Raw genomic sequence first — 21,548 nt, forward strand, 5'->3', positions numbered from 1 at the left:
TGCACAATAACCTTAGCTGCACAATAACCTTAGCTGCACAATAACCTTAGCTGCACAATAACCTTAGCTGCACAATAACTTTAGCTGCACAATAACCTTAGCTGCACAATAACTTTAGCTGCACAACAACCTTAGCTGCACAATAACCTTAGCTGCACAATAACCTTAGCTGCACAATAACCTTAGCTGCACAATAACCTTAGCTGCACAATAACTTTAGCTGCACAATAACCTTAGCTGCACAATAACTTTAGCTGCACAACAACCTTAGCTGCACAATAACCTTAGCTGCACAATAACCTTAGCTGCACAATAACCTTAGCTGCACAATAACCTTAGCTGCACAATAACTTTAGCTGCACAACAACCTTAGCTGCACAATAACCTTAGCTGCACAATAACCTTAGCTGCACAATAACCTTAGCTGCACAATAACCTTAGCTGCACAATAACCTTAACCATACACTTCTGTGCATGAATATAGGCATCCTATTTACATATATATTGACCATGACTTACAGACATTTTACACATTCCGATTTACAAGTGTGAACATTGGCCAGTTTATATATGATAGCGGTGTAAACCTTACCCAGGCCTGGTGACAACTGCAGGCCACCAGGCCTACTTTAATAGCCAATCTAAATCGACATTTAGGATCCCTAAATGCTCTTCTTGTACCTGATATCTTCAGTTCTTCCCATTCTTCCCTATCCCAAGTGATCAATGGTCAATATTAAGTCTTGATCTGTAGCAGGAATGAGACAAGGAAGATCTTGTCCGGATTAGTTCTGACGAGGAAGAAAACTTGGCTAAATTACCTCATTAAAATGTGGATGAGTTTCTCCCACGTAACGGTGAATGACCATAAACTGAATCTAACTTGGAATTATATGAACGTGTGCGAAGACGTGTTGGAGGAGAGACACTTGGAGTGGGACCTGCAGTGAAGGTTGAGTTGCCAGGTTGTGACCCTCGGGTCAGGGGCTCCCACTCCACCTCACACTAACACTCCACTGGCACTGAAAGGTTCAAAGGTCGTGACGTTCAAAGACATTTGGTACTGGGTTGTGTGAAGTGGGGTCGTGTTGTGCCAGAAGATTGTCAGAGGAGAAGGTTAGAGGCGAGAGTGGCGCCCGGGGCCTCACTGACTCCTGGACACGCTACACTTGAAGACTCTCCACACTGCCAGAGATGAAAGGTCCTCTGCTAAAGTAAGACTCAGTAACATGGGGCAACATAAGTTTCCAATTCCAGAAAGTCTAAGGAGGAGGAGTCGAGCCAGGTAGAGAGCTTCTTGACACACATCAAAACAAGGCATTTTTTTTAACATTCTCATGAAATTCTTCACAATGAAAATATAAATATTTGGTTGAAAGCTATGAATGATCAGAAGTGTCACTAGGTCTGGCGGTTGAGTGGACAGCGCTCGGGATTCGTAGTCCTGAGGGGGATGTGTGTCTGAAAATTAGGATTAAAGACTCGCCCGGAACGTTATGCGTGCTAGGGGCTGTTCTAGAATGTAAGAACTCTTGTATATATATATATATATATATATATATATATATATATATATATATATATATATATATATATATATATATATATATATATATATATATATATATATATATATATAAACAAAAAAGTAAAAAAGTCATATATATAATCTGTTGGCTCTTTACCGAGTGTCATAATGGCTGAGTTAATATTTTCAACTAGTTGTTTCTCAGATTAAAGATGAACACCCATAATCATTATATACACATCATCATCATATAGATATCATCGTATAATATAAAACAAAGAAAACCACCAACATTCTCATTATAAATAGTCTGAAGCCAAGCGAGAGCCCTTGGCAGCAGTCAAGCATCGTATACATGTACACCTGCCCCCATGAAGGATGTAACCTTCACTCTAAGTACATAGGTATGACCTCGACCAAGCTGACGAGGCGCTTGACCTGTCATCTTCACTCAGGGGCCACTAACAATGGCATGTGTTATGCCCAAGATATCACCATAACAAGAGAAAAGCTGAGTACAAACTCTTGTATATTAGACAAAGTCAAAGATGTTAGGAGATTGTGAATTCTTGAAGCCCTACACATGACTGTGGAACAATCTACCATAAACACTCAAGTACAGAACTATTCCCTCTCCCCACCACGAGAGTGAGAGCACTCTCCACCACCACGAGAGTGAGAGCAACACTCTCCACCACCACGAGAGTGAGAGCAACACTCTCCACCACCACGAGAGTGAGAGCTCTCTCCACCACGAGAGTGAGAGCACTCTCCACCACCACGAGAGTGAGAGCTCTGTCCACCACGAGAGTGAGAGCACTCTCCACCACCACGAGAGTGAGAGCACTCTCCACCACCACAACGAGAGTGAGAGCCAACAATGGCGTCACGGCCCAAACTAGAGAGCATAGTTCACATAAACTATCACCTCACCTAACTTTGTGGTGATAGTGTCCCGGCCTGTCACCTCACTCTCCCGCTACTCGTATATCTTTGGCCATTCACCTGATGTAAGTTGGTAAGCAACAGACGTCCCAGGTCTACACACCAACAACCCGTCCTCGACTCAAGTATATTCCAACCAGCGGTCGACCCCACAGACGCATTCATCAATTTTAACATGCTGTTTATTCTAAACGGGAATTTTCTCAAATATAAATTAAATTTACAGTATATTGTGTATATATATATAGGCATAGGTTAGGTTAGGTTAGGTTGTGTGTTTAGGTTCTGTTGGGTATTATTTGTATTTGTATTACGTAGGTGAAGCATTTACAGCGTTGTGGTTCGAACAAAATTCGTCAGTGAAGCACTTGTTCCGGATATGTTCGAACGTCAGCAGTTGTGAGTCGTGTGTAAACCGCTTTTCATTTATAAACAGGGGGTTTGGCAGGTGCATGGAATCACTTTTGGATCTTTGTTTGGAGGACGGGTTGAGCATATACAGCGTTGTGGGTCGAACAAAAGTCGTCAGTGAAGCACTTGTTCCGGAAGTGTTCGAACGTCATCAGTTGTGAGTCGTGTGTTACAGTTTTTCATTCATAAACAGCTGGGGTTTGGCGGGTGGATGGAATGGAAGTCTTTGGGTCTATGTTTCGAGGACGAGCTTAAGCCAGATGTTTCCAGACGTCTTGCAATTGTTCACTTGAGAATGAACCTTGTGGATTGGAAACGTGTAAATTATAATAAATATAATACATAACATAGTTAGTTTTGGTTCTTTTCGTCAACCTTGAACATTGAGAACACTGGCAGGCATCCTCTTGCAAGTAAACAAGATACAAGAGCACAAGTTAGAGGGATGGAGGCTCTATACCAGACAATAATGGGCCGTGAATATGGCGAGACAGTGTTGTTGTTGTTGTTGAGTTAGGGGCGACGACGATCGTGGGATCGGATGCGCCCCTGCGTACCCGCGAAGGGTAAATCGCAAAGCCAGGAAAGGCGAAATGCCAAGCCAAAACGCGAAACGAGTGACGCCAAGCACTAGAAACTAATATGCCACACGGCAAAGCTACGCACAAAGGGAGAGGCAGAAGCACATAATAGAACAGGGCAAACAAACAGCCAGAAGGGCACACAGCATGTCATAGAGTAAATACACAGGAAATCAGAGCACAAACTTGCCCGGGCGAGACAGTGGAGGCCGTGTAAATAGTGAGAGCAACAATATATGGTGTTGTTTACCACTATATTGTAGGGAGGACAACCTTACAGCTGGAAGAAACACAACAATATTATCTCTTTACAACATAATAAACTTGTGGTCCTCGCGAGGAGCCCGAGGGGGGGGGGGCACAAGCCCCAAGGGCAAGGTGGTGGTAGTGGTGGTGGGGAGGGAGGGAGGGGGAGGGGGGAGAGGAGACATCGGCCCCAGACCCAAGAGGAGTGAGGCGGGGAACTGAACTACACACAAAGAATATAGCTCAACTTCTGAGTAAGTTCGGAAAGTTCAAGTTGCCTAACAACACGACCTGGTGATGGGCAGGTGGGGAGGTGGGGAGGGGAACTGGGCCAGAGTGAGGGGGGGGGAAGGTGTGCAAGAGGAGTTTTTATTATTATTATTATTATTTTTTACCACAGACGTGGCCAGACATTTACAATGCTAACCAGCATATATACATGTTCTTCTGTCCTCCATGGACAGGGTTAGAGAAGTGTTAAACATATAGTTCAAGGGTTTATTGAACAATCAACCACAGAAGGTGATTCGCTGCTTTTAAAATGCTAAGCTAACCTACATACGCAAATACATAGATTTACGTATGCCCTACATAAAGTGTTTGATGTGTCTTTTACATAGTGAAGGAGGAGGAGGAGGAGTGACTCTCCCAGGATCATTTACCTCACTACCTACCTTGAGGCTACCTTGAGGTGCTTCCGGGGCTTAGTGTCCCCGCGGCCCGGTCGTCGACCAGGCCTCCTGGTTGCTGGACTGATCAACCAGGCTGTTAGACGCGGCTGCTCGCAGCCTGACGTATGAGTCACAGCCTGGTTGATCAGGTATCCTTTGGAGGTGCTTATCCAGTTCTCTCTTGAACACTGTGAGGGGTTTGCCAGTTATGCCCCTTATGTGTAGTGGAAGCGTGTTGAACAGTCTCGGGCCTCTGATGTTGATAGAGTTCTCTCTCAGAGTAAGGTCCAACATTTATAATGTGGTGTATCACTAAGTAATACTGACAAACATCCCGTCTGGCCATGTTGGTGAAGCCTTCCTTAATGTTGCCAATGTGTTCTCCTGTCATCAAGAGCCACCTTCTGTCATCAAGAGTCACCTACTGTCATTAAGAGCCACCTACTGTCATCAAGAGTCACCTACTGTGATCAAGAGCCACCTACTGTGAACAAGAGGAGGCTACTGTCATCAGGTGGGCGCTACTGTGATCAGAAAAGATATATTGTGATAAAAAAGGATCTACTGTGATCAAGAGGGAGGTAGTGTGTAACCAGAAGGGAGGTAGTGTAACCAGGAGGGAGGTAGTGTGACCTGTTGGAAGGTAGAGTGACCTTGTTACGGACTCGTCACCCTTGTCAGGAGGTAGAGTGACAGTACCAGCGCCATCTACGAGTCCGCACCCGAACTCCCCGGGAATAGTACGCAATGTGGACAACGCCATCTGGTGGATGGTTATCAAATGGCTAAAGATTCCTGTCTTGGTCAGCCAGAGGGGGTCGTTGTGAGTGACCTCTGGTGAGGTGATGCATCAAGACCAGCGCCACCTAGTGTGTGCTACAGAGCACAATGTCAACTCCCCAGTGAGTTAGTGGTAGTTCCTAGTTTCGCCAATACCGGCCAGGTCATTGATGACGTTTTTGTGTCCACAGAGGTGACGTCTGGGGGCCGCGGTACTGGAGACGGCAGTTCATCTTGGGCAGTCCAGAGTCTCTCTACAGGGTCCTGGAAACGACCAAGTAAGCCGCCGCCGATGAAGCAGTGTGGTAGCTGCGGAAGGTTTAGTGTTGAAAGGATCGGCGTACCATTGGGACTGGCTTAAGGGAGAGACTGACGACAGGGAGGTACCTGTTGAGTAGTGCTACTGGCTGGTTGCTAGAGACTGCTGCCAGGGGATCGCTACCCCTTGTATTGTGACCCCGCTCAGCGTGTGGCTGAGGTACACTGCCAGAGAGTAACTGGAGAGTGGTCGTGGGGGTACAGGCACCTCATGACACTGTCAGTGGGCTGGCCCACGTACAGGTGAACTACCCGGTGTTCTTCCCAGTAAGGTTGGATACGCTACTGGACAGTGAAGAACTACTGGGGATTGATGAACTCTGCACGTGAACACGTTTGGTATCCTGAGCGAAAGGATTGTGCGTAAGTGTAGTAATAGCCTATCTGTTATATATATATATATATATATATATATATATATATATATATATATATATATAATTTTTTTTTCCAGGGATATTCCTGCGTGGGCCCTAAGCCTCTGGCTGGCCCACTAAGTGTTGCTTGTTTCTGTTTTACTTGGGCGGAGTATGAGTATTTATGACTCGTATGGTCGCTTCAGTAAGATTTTGCCCCATGTGTTTAACAACTTCTTCTGCTCTGTTGAATCCAAATTAAAATCTTAATGGGTATACTGATAAGGAGCGGGTAGAGGTAGACTGACAAGGAGCGGGTAGACTGGCAAGGAGAGGGTAGAGGTAGACTGACAAGGAGCGGGTAGAGGTAGACTGTAGTGCCAGTTAGAACACAATAACAAGAGCGAACAACCACACAGGATGGCTGGGAGAGACTGACTAATTACTGACACTATTGCTTAATGGTCCCACGTGACCTGAGGCTCGTTACTGTATCACACCCCACTCTACAGTGGTGGCCGGGCCACACTCTACAGTGGTGCCACGCCACACTCTACAGTGGTGCCACGCCACACTCTACAGTGGTGCCACGCCACACTCTACAGTGGTGCCACGCCACACTCTACAGTGGTGCCACGCCACACTCTACAGTGGTGGCCGGGGCCACGCCACACTCTCACACAGACGACACACAGCCCCGGGTTTCGAGATTGAGACAAAATCCGGAATTCAATAACTCAAAATTCAAGAATCAATAATCCAAATATCCAAGAATTAATTAATGTTTGTGTAGAGCAGCCTTCTTATCCGCTGACGTTCACAAAAGATCTGGTATATAAGATATAGATCCAATTAGCCCGGTAGCTGTGCCGTAATGCCTTCATTGCTGGCGTGGCTGGCGAGGCAGCCGTGGCTGGGGAGGCTGGCGTGGCTCGGGTTGCTGGCGTGGCTGGCGAGGCTGGCGTGGCTGGCGAGGCTGGGGTGGCTGGCGTGGCTGGCGTGGCTGGGGTGGCTGGCGAGGCGGCCGTGGCTGGCGAGGCGGCCGTGGCTGGCGAGGCGGCCGTGGCTGGGGAGGCTGGCGTGGCTCGGGTTGCTGGCGTGGCTGGCGAGGCTGGCGTGGCTGGCGAGGCTGGGGTGGCTGGCGTGGCTGGGGTGGCTGGCGAGGCGGCCGTGGCTGGCGAGGCGGCCGTGGCTGGCGAGGCGGCCGTGGCTGGCGAGGCGGCCGTGGTTGGCGAGGCTTGCGAGGCGGCCGTGGCTGGCGAGGCGGCCGTGGCTGGCGAGGCTGGCGAGGCGGCCGTGGCTGGCGAGGCTGGCGAGGCGGCCGTGGCTGGCGTGGCTGGCGAGGCGGCCGTGGCTGGCGAGGCTGGCGTGGCTGGCGAGGCTGGCGTGGCTGGCGTGGCTGGCGAGGCTGGCGTGGCTGGCGTGGCTGGCGAGGCTGGCGTGGCTGGCGAGGCTGGCGTGGCTGGCGAGGCGGCCGTGGCTGGCGAGGCGGCCGTGGCTGGCGAGGCTGGCGTGGCTGGCGAGGCGGCCGTGGCTAGCGTGGCTGGCGAGGCTGGCGAGGCTGGGGTGGCTGGCGAGTCCCTTATCCTCTTCCCTATGCATAAGTACATTAGATGTACTTATTCATAGGGAAGTACATCTGATGTACTGATGTTCATGTACTGATGTTCATAGTACATCAGATGTACTTATTCATAGGGAAGATTTTTCACAAAAGTTTAGTGTCTACAGAAAACCTACGAATAATTTATCTTATGTTCATTATGTTTCAGGACATAGATACAATGTGAAAAAGTCAATTTTTTCTTCAGTGTATCTAAGAGCTCTTCGAGTTGTGAGTCAAGAATTCTTAAACAAAGAGTTTAAGAATATTGATTCGATTGGTCTCAAGCTTTGTTACCCACACACACACACACACAAATATATTATATATACTGTATATTATATAAGTCATTTACAAATATTACATATATTTTGTATTACTGAATCTTAATTAAATATAATATTTTAATTCTCTTTTTGTACCCTATTTATTTGTAATTGACCTAATTTGTATGCCAATAAATTGGCAACAATATGGGATTTAAAACATTAGCTCAATGTTTTAATGTAGATAATTAAAAGATTATAAAAAGCTGTTTAAAACGTTTCCATTTCACTTTCTAAGGTCGTTTTTACAAATTCTCAAAATACGTTTTTTTACACGTAATTACGAACTTGCTGATAACAATCAAATGTCGTTTTTAGAACGTTTTAAAAACGTGAAAAATGTTTGCTGGGTAGTCTGTCCTCATATCTCGGCTCTTATCTATCCTCATATCCCAGCTCTTATCTATCCTCATATCCCAGCTCTTAGTCTGTCCTCGTATCCCAGCTCTTAGTCTGTCCTCATATCCCAGCCCTGCGTCTGTCCTCATATCCCAGCCCAGAGTCTCTCATGATATCCCAGCTCTAAGTCTTTCATCATATCCTAGCAGAGAGCAGGCATTAATCAAGGTAATGCACAAACGTTTTGAAAAGAATGATAACTGGGGGTGGAATTTCTTGTATGGAAAGTGCCGACGCTCCATCTCCACGTGTTCTTATCTGATGTTAGGTTTGATTCTTAATGTTCTCTAAGCGCTGTCGTTGTCAACTAAATGTATTCCTTGATGCCTGTGATGACAAGATCTTGTATTATTTATATCTAGTATTTTCTACCCATTTTCAGTTCCTATGTTTCATAACTCAGGTGGAATTGTCATTGTTGACAATAGTTTTGTTATCTGTAGCTGGCTGGAGGAAGACTTTGTTGATGTCTATTGTGGCAGTTGACAGTCTTGTGTCAGAGCCTTGTCCTGTTCATTTGGGTTTGGTCTGCCAAGTCTGATTAGTCTGACATAAAGAATAAATAAAACACCTTAGAAACATCATAATATATTCTGTTACATATACACATATTTGTATAAAAATACTTTGTGGATTTCTGTTATATAGAAACATTAAATGTCTAGATATTTGGTCATCAAAGGAGTGTATGCCTTATTTTTTGTACGTAAATGCCTAAATTAAAATATATATATATAATATATATATATATATATATATATATAAACTATATATTTTAATATATATTTATCTTAATTTAGGTATTTACGTACCTAAATATATAATTAGGTACGTAATATAATATATATTATTTATATATGTATGTGTGTGTATATATATATATATATATATATATATATATATATATATATATATATATATATATATTGGAGGTAAGTGGTAGCCTCCTGTACATGTAATATCACTAAACACCTGCCTTTATATATGTGTAGTATCCTCCAGGAAAATGAAGAGAACATTGTGAACATGTTGGTGATGGCCCACATACAATGTTCGCCAAATAGGTGAACGTCTTGACAAAATAATAGAAGATGATAAATATAGTATAAGAACAGATCAGGACTCCAATGCATTGTTTCTTCACTAAAGTTATTGTAATCATTCAATTGACTCGACTACTTCATGCAAGATTGTGGAGTGTATATCAGTTACTGAAAGACTTATGATTGAATTTTCATGTATACTAGGTATAGAATTAGATAATATTAATGTAAGTCCTGGAGTATGTATAAATTAGATAGCTTTATAATTGGTAACATTTGTGATAGGTATACAAATTATATCCACAATACGTGAGTGTGTAGTACACCCCAAGAGTGAGTTACAGAGTGAACACCCAGAGAGAACATGAGAGAACACCCAGAGAGAACACCCAGAGAGAACATGAGAGAACACCCAGAGAGAACATGAGAGAACACCCAGAGAGAACATGAGAGAACACCCAGTTACTCCCACTCGCCACTCATGACCAAACAACACATCTGGACACATTACCACGTTTCGGTCCGTTCTGGACCATTATGAAATCAATTCGATACAACTTGATAATTATCTACGAGGGACCGAAACGTCGCCGTGTTTCCATCTTCTGATGTGTGCATTGGTCATCGTATCCTCGGCCCCGTTATTGTGACTTATTGTCTCCATTAATTGATATTTTAGCTGATGGATCTTTGTCATATCAGGCTGGGTTAGGTACACAACCCGTTATGACCTCTCTGTGTGGCCTGGATAATGGCCTCAAACACCAACACCTTCCACATTTTCACTTAATTTTCCTAGTGGATGATTACGCAGAACCGGATCACGTGTTTTTTGTGATTGTTCTTGCGTGCATATTTGTGTATGTGTGAGTGTGCGTGTGTGTGTGTGTGTGTGTGTGTGAGTGTGAGTGTGTGTGTGTGTGTGTGTGTGTGTGTGTGTGTGTGTGTGTGTGTGTGTGTGTGACACAAAGGCCCCATAAACACCATAAGTCACTAAGAACAATTTACATTTGACCCCCTCTCCCCCCGCCCCCGGCCGCCGGGATCACCGGCTGACGTACAGGATAACCAGCCCACTACACCACTGATCGTCTGGCTCTTAGACGGTCAATATTGTAGTGGTTACGGTATCCTGTACACCAGGAGGTGATCCCCGGTGACGGGGGTTCGAATCCTGGTCGGTCGGGTTAAAAGAATTCTTAATGATATATACCAGACCATCCTCCTGTTTTGGTAGTACTTATAGTAACACTGAGGACTATAATACATATTCCCACCTACAACAAAATTAGAAAGTAGAAATCTGTACTATTGAGTTGGACAAACCGGACAACTATATTTAACTTGAGTTACGAAGACCAAACAGTAACCAAACCTACCCTTCCTAGGCCTAATACACGATATATGAGGCCTAATATAGTACATATATGTGCTATACTAAGCCTAGCAATATTTAAGTGTTTTTTTAGCTCCACTTTTATAAAACTATTCTTTACTAGTCAGTATACTACTATCTAATAGCTAAGTACGTACGAATTGTGACTATTGACGATCGTCACAGTAGGCACTATCTAAACACAAGGATGGGTTGCAAGACATATATATATATACTATAAGAAAGAAGGTCTGCGTGTGTGTCCAAAGTTGACAAAGTGACATAGTGCATGGTCTGGGGTGGGGGGTGAACATAGGCAGGTGGAGGGCATCACTATGGCTCAGTGTGCCACGGTCACAGTCACACACCCACCACCATTGTTCACATTGCCTTAGTGCACCAATGAACACATTTTGACTAACATCAACCCGGGTTTTCTTATACAAGTATACACCATTACTCATTGATCTCCGGAAAATTAAAATCCATTTCTGGCAATTTAAAGTAAGGCAATGAGGTTTTGGGAGAGTGTGGGGCCGCAGTGGACAGTGAGAGGCGACACAATACTTAGTCACAACATAAACACAAGTACACACCAACATATGTGATACATATATACATATATATATGTGTGTGTGTGAGGTTTGAAGCCGCAACATGGCGTCCACATGATGACGGCTATTATACTCCTCCTGACTTAGTATTTAACTTAGTAAATATATATATTCTTTGGTAGCCTTATTGACCAGCATGAAGCCCAGACTCTGAGGTAGAGTAGCAACAGTTACCTTGACCACACAACTGGTGGCTCTTTGGCATCCCGTCGACCAAGATAACGGAACCATATGAGTGGTGAGATAGTCCTTGGTCGTCGTAACCTCACAGTGCCCGCTCCTGGTACACTTCAGTTACTGTGTGTTGAAGGACCAAGCACACGGCACACCTGGAGTGGGGCGCTCCTGTGATTCATGTGTGTGTCCCTATATAGAGAGCCAGGAGCACTTACAACACTTGTAAGAGAGCCCGGAGCACTTACAACACTTGTAAGAGAGCCCGGAGCACTTACAACACTTGTAAGAGAGCCAGGAGCACTTACAACACTTGTAAGAGAGCCCGGGGCACTTACAACACTTGTAAGAGAGCCCGGAGCACTTACAACACTTGTAAGAGAGCCCGGAGCACTTACAACACTTGTGAGAGAGCCCGGAGCACTTACAACACTTGTAAGTTTTTACACGCTGAAAAAATAAAAACAATGAACGGTTGTTCACCTAACCTTATGTTCGGGGTACAATGAGTTATATAATACACTTACAAAATATGAGGTACTTCAAAGGTGAGTATGATGAACTATCTTTAGTGGGAAGGTCAAAGGTGAGTATGATGAACTATCTTTAGTGGGAAGGTCAAAGGTGAGTATGATGAAGTGTCTTTAGTGGGAAGGTTTAAGGTGAGTATGATGAACTATCTTTAGTGGGAAGGTCAAAGGTGAGTATGATGAACTGTCTTTAGTGGGAAGGTTTAAGGTGAGTATGATGAAGTGTCTTTAGTGGGAAGGTCAAAGGTGAGTATGATGAAGTATCTTTAGTGGGAAGGTTTAAGGTGAGTATGATGAAGTATCTGTAGTGGGAAGGTTTAAGGTGAGTATGATGAAGTGTCTTTAGTGGGAAGGTCAAAGGTGAGTATGATGAACTGTCTTTAGTGGGAAGGTTTAAGGTGAGTATGATGAAGTATCTGTAGTGGGAAGGTCAAAGGTGAGTATGATGAACTATCGTTAGTGGGGAGGTTTAAGGTGAGTATGATGAACTGTCTTTAGTGGGATAGTTTAAGGTGAGTATGATGAAGTGTCTGTAGTGAGGGAGGTGAGACAATATGATGAGGGAGGTGAGACAATATGATGAGGGAGGTGAGACAATATGATGAGGGAGGACACGGTAGCCACTGAGAGCGGGAGACCCACACTAACAGTTCACACGGCGGCCGTCAGGGGGCAGTGTGGGTTATATGAGGGATGATGAGGGTCCTTGAGGGGTCATAACTATAACCCCCCCCCCCCCCACACCTGTCTCAGTGATGACCATGTCACGTGACTACGGCCTGGAGACACCTCTCCAGTGTGGACACACCTGTCACCCGACACTTGTGTCCCTGACATGTGTCGCAGCACGTGTCCCACATTATATTCTTACAACATTTCGAGAAAACACACAATTTTTCCGCTTATCATTATTCATATTTCTGGCTAAAACATTGCTATATAAAATAATAATATTATATAATTTACAGTTTAGTGAAATAACCGCATTCCAACATCTTTTGTGTTTATTGACTGTGGTTTGTCACGCGTAGAACCTCACTGTCGGGGCCCTCACACCTCGCTGCTGTGTCTGTCGGGCCCTCACACCCCGCTGCTGTGTCTGTCGGGGCCCTCACACCCCGCTGCTGTGTCTGTCGGGGCCCTCACACCCCGCTGCTGTGTCTGTCGGGCCCTCACACCCCGCTGCTGTGTCTGTCGGGCCCTCACACCCCGCTGCTGTGTCTGTCGGGCCCTCACACCCCGCTGCTGTGTCTGTCCGGACCTCACACCCCGCTGCTGTGTCTGTCGGGGCCCTCACACCCCGCTGCTGTGTCTGTCGGGCCCTCACACCCCGCTGCTGTGTCTGTCGGGGCCCTCACACCCCGCTGCTGTGTCTGTCGGGGCCCTCACACCCCGCTGCTGTGTCTGTCGGGCCCTCACACCCCGCTGCTGTGTCTGTCGGGGCCCTCACACCCCGCTGCTGTGTCTGTCGGGCCCTCACACCCCGCTGCTGTGTCTGTCGGGCCCTCACACCCCGCTGCTGTGTCTGTCGGGCCCTCACACCCCGCTGCTGTGTCTGTCGGGGCCCTCACACCCCGCTGCTGTGTCTGTCGGGCCCTCACACCCCGCTGCTGTGCCTGTCGGGCCCTCACACTCCGCCGCAGCATCTTCCGGCCCTCACACTCCGCCGCAGCATCTTCCGGGCCTCACACTCCGCCGCAGCATCTTCCGGCCCTCACACTCCGCCGCAGCATCTTCGGGCCCTCACACCCTTAACAAAACTCAACATAAGGAGGTGCAGTGGCATTCAGCACTGAGGTTGAGAGACGTAACGAGAGAAAGTCTTCTCTAATTTAACAAGGTGAGCTTCCCAGTGAGGAATGTGAGGGTGGAGATGCGCTAATATATACATAACAATGGTCTGGAAATTGGTGCCATATTCCTTGTAAGAAATACGCTGCCATACATACAACAAAGCTCACTAGCATTCTCTGGTTTCTCCCATACAAACAATACATATATTACTATTGAAACCAAATTATGACCACGAGAATCCTGGAAGTAGATCTGGTAAGTAACACATACTTGTGTAGAGAACATGTTGGGTCCAGCATATATGTGTAGAGAACATGTTGGGTCCAGCATATATGTGTAGAGAACATGTTGGATCCAGCATATATGTGTAGAGAACATGTTGGGTCCAGCATATATGTGTAGAGAACATGTTGGGTCCAGCATATATGTGTAGAGAACATGTTGGGTACAGCATATATGTGTAGAGAACATGTTGGGTCCAGCATATATGTGTAGAGAACATGTTGGATCCAGCATATATGTGTAGAGAACATGTTGGGTCCAGCATATATGTGTAGAGAACATGTTGGGTCCAGCATATATGTGTAGAGAACATGTTGGGTCCAGCATATATGTGTAGAGAACATGTTGGATCCAGCATATATGTGTAGAGAACATGTTGGGTCCAGCATATATGTGTAGAGAACATGTTGGGTCCAGCATATATGTGTAGAGAACATGTTGGGTCCAGCATATATGTGTAGAGAACATGTTGGATCCAGCATATATGTGTAGAGAACATGTTGGGTCCAGCATATATGTGTAGAGAACATGTTGGATCCAGTTAACGCCGTCCCTGAGTTTGTTCTCTGTCCTGCTACGATACCCTGATTCTTGTTACCTAAGAAAGCCCACGAGTGACGAAAACTTGCCTCGACTCTCCACCAGTATGTACACACAGGGCAGCTTTACCCGTCTCTTGTAGTCATCTTTATCCGTCTCATGTGGGCAGCGCTCCAGCTCCCGCTATGTCACGGTGTCCGTTGCTTTTACTGCTAAACTTCCCATTGGCCACGACAGGGCTGTGAGGCGTGTGGACTTGTACCTCACATTCTCTGTTGCCAGTAATTTGGGGAGAGTCTGGGGGCGATGATTCCAGAGATCCGCTGTGTTCCAGTGATGGCCGGACATCCTCTGAGTCAATACGTTCCAGGGACACTTTCGAGAAGTCAAAACGTAACCCATTGTTGCGGAACATCGCCTTTTTCCGGTATCTGGGTGGGCCGGAGTTGGCGGAGGTATCGTTGTCAGAGTCCATCGGGGAATCTGAGAAACTGTCGGACGACCACGAGACTCGCTTGGTCTTCCTGCAAGGAGAGAGAGGTGGCTGTGAGCTGGGACCCAGCATCAACGGCCGCACCAGCGATGGGCTGCCCAGCTCACCCACTATCTGCTGCGAGGCGCTGCGAGGAGGCCGGGTCATGGACTCTGCAGAACTCTCCTCCATATACAAACATGTCATCTCAAAGTCTAGACTCTTCTGCTTGTTTCTGGCAAATAACGCTCTTCTTAGCGACGGACGATGGTTCGACAAGATGGCTGACGCATTAGCGAGGTTAATAATGTCACTCTCCTGATCAGGATTCTCCTCCAGACTGTTGGAGTGAGAGAGTAAGCGAAGTACTTTAGTGTGGCGACCGAGGGGACTCCTAGGGGGTGAAGGGTTCACCTTCTCCTGGCTGCTGCTCCCTCTGGTCTGGTCGCTCGCAGCCTGCCCGCACTCCTCGCTTTGCTGGTCACTTTGGCCGAGTTGAGTGCCCAGCGGTGCGGGAGAGTCGCTGGAGAGTCGGGAGGGAGTGATGTCCCGGGGAATGGACCACGTCGAGCCTCGAGGCCGAAAACAGAGCTCTGAAGAGCGTCGGACGAGTTTGGCGGCGCCGTCGGAGGTGGAGGGCGGGATGAGTATCTCTGACATGCGGCGTTGGAGTTTCTGCTGGAGGGGGAGGGAGAGGGAAGGGGTGATGGAGGGCCGCCGCGACGCTGGCACAGACGGAGCGCGGGACTGGATCTCGTAGTTCACTTCGCTGCGGTACAGACGTTTTCTCAGGAAATTTTTAAAATTTTTACGAAGTACTTTGCTCCTGACCCCGTATACAAAGCCATTGATGGCGGGAGCAAATGTAAGCAGAGCGAAGTTGGTGGTGGAGACGTTGACGGGGACGTAAGACCTGGCCATAGCCTCATACAGCAGACACACGGCAGACGGAATGTACATAATGATGAAGGTTCCAACGAAATGGAACACTGTGGTGGCCGCTGATCGCCCCCTGTAACGAGTAAGATAAAAGTGAGATCTCTGCGGTGTGACTGTGGCCTGAGCCGACACCGTGACGTCCCACAGCGCCGACACAATCCTGTGACGGTGGTGACGCGCTATCACCAGGATACGACCGTTAGCGGAGGCTACCATCACCGCCGGCAGCAGGTACCCGAGGAGGGAGAGAGCCAGGGCGTAGCTACGGCCCAAGAGCGGCGCAGCAGACACCACGTCGGGTAGACAGCATCCAGGGGGGCGCGGGCTGCTGTGTAGACCCGGCAGCAGCAGCGGCAACGTACACAGACCCGCAGACAACACCCACGACACTAACACCGTCACGCCCACACGCCCCGGCGACACGAAGCGTGCATAGTGCAGTGGGGAGGCGATGGCCACGTACTTATCCAGGTTGAGGGCGGTGAGTGTCCAGATGGCAGCCACGTGCAGTGTGAACCAGGCGCTGCCCACCGCAGAACACCCTTCACGCCCCACCCACTCTACCTGTAACACACAACACCCTTAGCCATGTACACAACACCTGAAATGACAATAATAATATATATTTTGAATTAGTAATTTCTAAACGGTTTATACTTTTCCATAATTTAAATTGTACTCAATTAGAATTTCATCAGTATGAACATTATAACATTGTAAACACGAAGACACATCACCTCTCATTGAGTGAATGCTGTGTGTCATTCACGGGTAATATATATATTACCCGTGATTACTATATATCAAAGACTTTAGTTTACACACACACAACTATAACCTGCAAACACTAAACAGAGTCCTACTATGCTATAATTTTAAACGGCTTTCATTTTATATACCTGCATTTGGGTGAGGTGATATGTTACAACAGTTTTGGATGAGGTGAAAACATACTTTCAACACAAGACAGAACACGAAACAATGGGTATAATATTGGGTAAGTTAGAGGGAAGAATGGAAGTAACTGCAGAGGGCCTATTGGCCCATATTTCTTGATGCTTCTATATTGGAGCGGAGTCTTGAAGTGGGTAGAATATAGTTGTGCATTAATTGGCTGTTGATTGCTGGTGTTGACTTCTTGATGTGTAGTGCCTCGCAGATATCAAGCCGCCTGCTATCGCTGTATCTATCGATGATTTCTGTGTTATTTGTTAAGACTTGTCTGGTGATGGTCTGGTTGTGGGAAGAGATTATATGTTCCTTAATGGAGCCTTGTTGCTTATGCATCGTTAATCGCCTGGAAAGAGATGTTGTTGTCTTGCCTATATACTGAGTTCTTTGAGGCTTACAGTCCCCAAGTGGGCATTTGAAGGCATAGACGACATTGGTCTCTTTCAAAGCATTCTGCTTTGTGTCTGGAGAGTTTCTCATGAGTAGGTTGGCCGTTTTTTTGGTTTTATAGTAGATCGTCAATTGTATCTTCTGATTTTTGTCTGTAGGGATAACGTTTCTATTAACAATATCTTTCAGGACCCTTTCCTCCGTTTTATGAGCTGTGGAAAAGAAGTTCCTGTAAAATAGTCTAATAGGGGGTATAGGTGTTCAGTTGCATATAGAACTATATGCAACTGAAAACAACAGTTTTCAGTTGCATATAGTTCTGGGGTATAATATTGGGACTTACCCAATATTATACCCATTTTTTCGTGTTCTGTCTTGTGTTGAAAGTTTTTAATAGGGTTTGACGATTGTAAAAAGAATTGGAAGTCGTATTTAAGACCCTTAACCTAATTCCCAACAGCACTCGGCGATCTTTTAGGGCACAAGTTATCTCTGAACCCTAAAAAGGACAGCCAGTGTCTATGCAAGTTTCTCCCACACACATACCCCTTCCCTCTGCCCCCTTAAACACCCTCCCCATCTCTTGTAGCATAAACAGTTCCCATCACCCCCCTTCCTCGTCACGCCTCATTACTACACCCATTTTCACAACACACTTTCTTCTTCGCTGTAAATGACAGTCACCACCCTGAGAGACCCTCCCCTTTCTCCCTCTTCCCTTTCATTCTCCCTCCCTACCTCCCATTCTCTCTCTCTCTCTCTCTCTCTCTCTCTCTCTCGCAGTGGACAAACGTTGCTCGAATAACTTTGAATACACATTACTAATTGTAATGTGTTAATTTAACATCCATCTTATCTTATTGATTTAATAAGTATATATATAATATAAGTATATATATTTAATATATATATATATATATATATATATATATATATATATATATATATATATATATAGGGGGGGTACATATATATATATATATATATATATATATATATATATATATATATATATATATATATATATAAATATATATATATATATATATATATATATATATATATATATATATATATATAAAGAGATAGAGAGAGAGAGAGAGAGATAAGAGAGGAGGAGGCCTGGCAGGGACACATGATGGAAGGTAATATACGCTTGTCATGTTGAGTGACACGGTGTTGCCACCATAGTGCTCTTCCTCCCACAACTCCATGTTTGGCAAGAGCTCTTCTACAGTGGTGGTGGTGGTGTAGAGTACAGTGGTGGTAGTGGTGGTGTAGACTACAGTGGTGGTGGTGGTGTAGACTACAGTGGTGGTGTAGACTACAGTGGTGGTGGTGGTGTAGACTACAGTGGTGGTGGTGGTGTAGACTACAGTGGTGATGGTGGTGTAGACTACAGTGGTGGTGGTGGTGTAGACTACAGTGGTGGTAGTGGTGGTGTAGACTACAGTGGTGGTGTGGGCTACAGAGAGAGCAGGGGCCCAGAACACGCCCAGCAGTAATGAAACATGGCGCGTCTTCGCCGTAGGTTCGTGTGTGTGTGTGTGTGTGGGCGCCGGGACAGGTGACGCGTCTCCTGAACACTCCAGGTGCCAACTCTGAGAGCAGGAGCTGGTGTGCCCTTGGGAATATCCTCATAAAACACCTACAATTTGCCAGTTTGGGCAACTGGTGGCATGTCCCTGTGTGATGAGGACGTCTACCAGGAGGTAGCCAGTTGTTGACACACGCTACACTCCCCGTCATACAGTTGAGCTGCATCAATGCACATGTTCTTAGAGGTGTTAGTAATAATAATTTGAAAACCATGATTCCGAAACTTTTTTATGTCACGCAACCTTTGAAAGTTTTTGTTTTTTTTCGCACCCGTTAACAAAGTAATATATTACATTAGAAGATAAAGAAGGAGAATTTCTAAATATTGAGCCACAAATTGAACCACCTAGAGTACTGAGGGTGAACACTCACAGTACTGAGGGTGAACACCCACAGTACTGAGGGTGAACACCCACAGTACTGAGGGTGTTCACCCACAGTACTGAGGGTGTTCACCCACAGTACTGAGTGAACACCCACAGTACTGTGGGTGAACATATTTGCACTAAAGAAAAGGTTTTTACCTCACTACACAATATTTTAATATAAATTGAGCAATTCAATACAATTTCCAACAGTAATATCAAGCCAAATCAAATCCGATTTATAAGGAATTATCCGTCAATTAAGAGTGTGAAGGATTAATATTTACATAAAATAATGGAGGGAGGAAATTCCCGAGTCCAACCGGAACAGTTAAATAATTAAATGTTTTAAAGTTAATAATTGTGTATAATTATAATCCCAAAATGTTATCATATATGTTCCTTATATTATAATATCTTGTGTCTTAATCATCGCCGAAGTTTTCCATAAACTGTTAAGCATTTCATGTTATGTTTTTACCTGCCTGTTATTTTTTGATGAGTTTCCCACCTGGTGAGAATTACCCGACATTATAGTTTAGTGATCTACGTCAGCCTTCAGTAGCATTGTTTACTTGATTCATAAGTGGGATAATGTTTGTATAATGAGGACTCAGCCCTTCCTCTGTGTCGCACCCCCTCACATGCTGTCTTTGGCATTGTTCCATAGTTGGGAGCCTTCATGCTGGGAGCGGCCACCACCATGTGAGAGAGACATTTGTAGCGTTACATAGCTACACCTCCTGACACACCCTGTGGGCGGCTGTGCAAGAATACAAACACACACACAGCAACACGGGCACAATTTACAGCCGCTAATAGTGCCTAAGGGAGAAGCGTTCTCCATATGGGAACTTAATCTAAGGGTGAACAAATGTATTTACCTGTTCTTGTGCTCCAGAGTCATGGCTCTCAGAGTCACGGAGAACACACCATATGTGACTAAGAAGTTAAGCACACACACACACACACACTCACACACACACACACACACACACACACACACACACACACACACACACACACACACACACACACACACACACACACACATACACACACACATACACTGAGACATACATGCACATACACACATACACTCAGTGGTGGAAACTGAGTACCCACATGAGCCACAGAGACGTTAGAAGGAACTTTTTCAGTGTCAGAGTAGTTAATGGATGGAATGCATTAGGCAGTGATGTGGTGGAGGCTGACTCCATACACAGTTTTAAATGTAGATATGATAGAGCCCAGTAGGCTCAGGAATCTGTACACCATTTGATTGACAGTTGAGAGGCGGGACCAAAGAGCCAGAGCTCAACCCCCGCAAGCACAAATAGGTGAGTACACTCACACACACACTCACACACACACACACACTCACACACACACACATATGCACAAACACACACACACTATATATATATATATATATATATATATATATATATATATATATATATATATATATATATATATATATATATATATATAAATATATATATATATATATATATATATATATGTTGTGCATTAATTGGCTGTTGATTGATGGTGGTGTTGCTGGTCGTCGCGTCAGACTAGAAATAAAAATGAATTTTGGAAAATTGATTTTTCAATTATATATATATATATATATATATATATGTATATTGTGACGGTGCCCTCTCCAGTTTCTCCCATATACCAGCTGTAAGAGTCATATCAGCTTACCTGCAGGTTCTCTGAGATGCAGGGAATCTTTTGAGGTATGAGGCTTCCAAAATGGTTGCTTATTTGGGGAGAAATTTGCATTTGTAAAGTTGCAGGGAAGTGGAAAAGTCGCGCCCTGGGTACAACAAAATGGCGCCCTCTTGCCTGTAAATCCACCATTTTGTGTACGGTGCCTCGCCGGTCGGTGATTGGCTGGCTGAGGTCACATGACTTCATTGACCAATCAGAACCCGCCCCTGGGTGTATGACGTCACCGGGAGACCTTGCCCACCGCCTGTAGAGCGCCAGGCGCTCAGAGATACTTGGCGCTTCGTTGAGAGCGGACGTGCGCCGATTGAGCTCTCGAGTTCCGAGGTCTAGGAGCCTCCTTAAGTGGATATACACAGCCTGACGGGTATATAGTGAGTGACTAAGGACTGCAGTACTTCAGGGAAGTGCGAGGAAGCCTAATCCAGCGGTGTAAGGGCGCCGAGGACCTGTGTGCTAATAGTCTTGGAGAAGTGGAGAGAGAGTTACGACGACTGGAGGAGTGAGTGACTCGCCGTCACTGTAACTCCAAAGCATTCAGAGCTGTGGTGATTGCCCACTAGGAACTCAGAAGGG

At 45.6% G+C, this 21,548-nt stretch overlaps 2 protein-coding genes across 2 annotated transcripts in view; one reads left to right on the plus strand and one right to left on the minus strand.

The window, feature by feature from the left end:
* The first annotated feature begins 6,020 nt into the window (after positions 1-6,020).
* Positions 6,021-7,465, plus strand: LOC138359571 (paraneoplastic antigen Ma6E-like). The gene is made up of 2 exons (XM_069318918.1): positions 6,021-6,041; positions 6,701-7,465. Exons 1-2 carry the CDS (start codon positions 6,021-6,023, stop codon positions 7,463-7,465), a joined length of 786 nt encoding a protein of 261 aa, XP_069175019.1.
* Positions 7,466-13,307: 5,842 nt separating this feature from the next.
* The window catches only part of LOC123774037 (5-hydroxytryptamine receptor 6), a 51,274-nt gene continuing 43,033 nt past the window's right edge, over positions 13,308-21,548 (minus strand). The window contains exon 4 of the mRNA XM_045768147.2: positions 13,308-16,491. Coding sequence (XP_045624103.1) covers positions 14,674-16,491 — 1,818 coding nt within the window. The 3' untranslated portion in view covers positions 13,308-14,673. The remainder of the gene's footprint in view (positions 16,492-21,548) is intronic.

Source organism: Procambarus clarkii, chromosome 91 (assembly GCF_040958095.1).
Source record: "Procambarus clarkii isolate CNS0578487 chromosome 91, FALCON_Pclarkii_2.0, whole genome shotgun sequence".
NCBI lineage: Eukaryota > Metazoa > Arthropoda > Malacostraca > Decapoda > Cambaridae > Procambarus > Procambarus clarkii.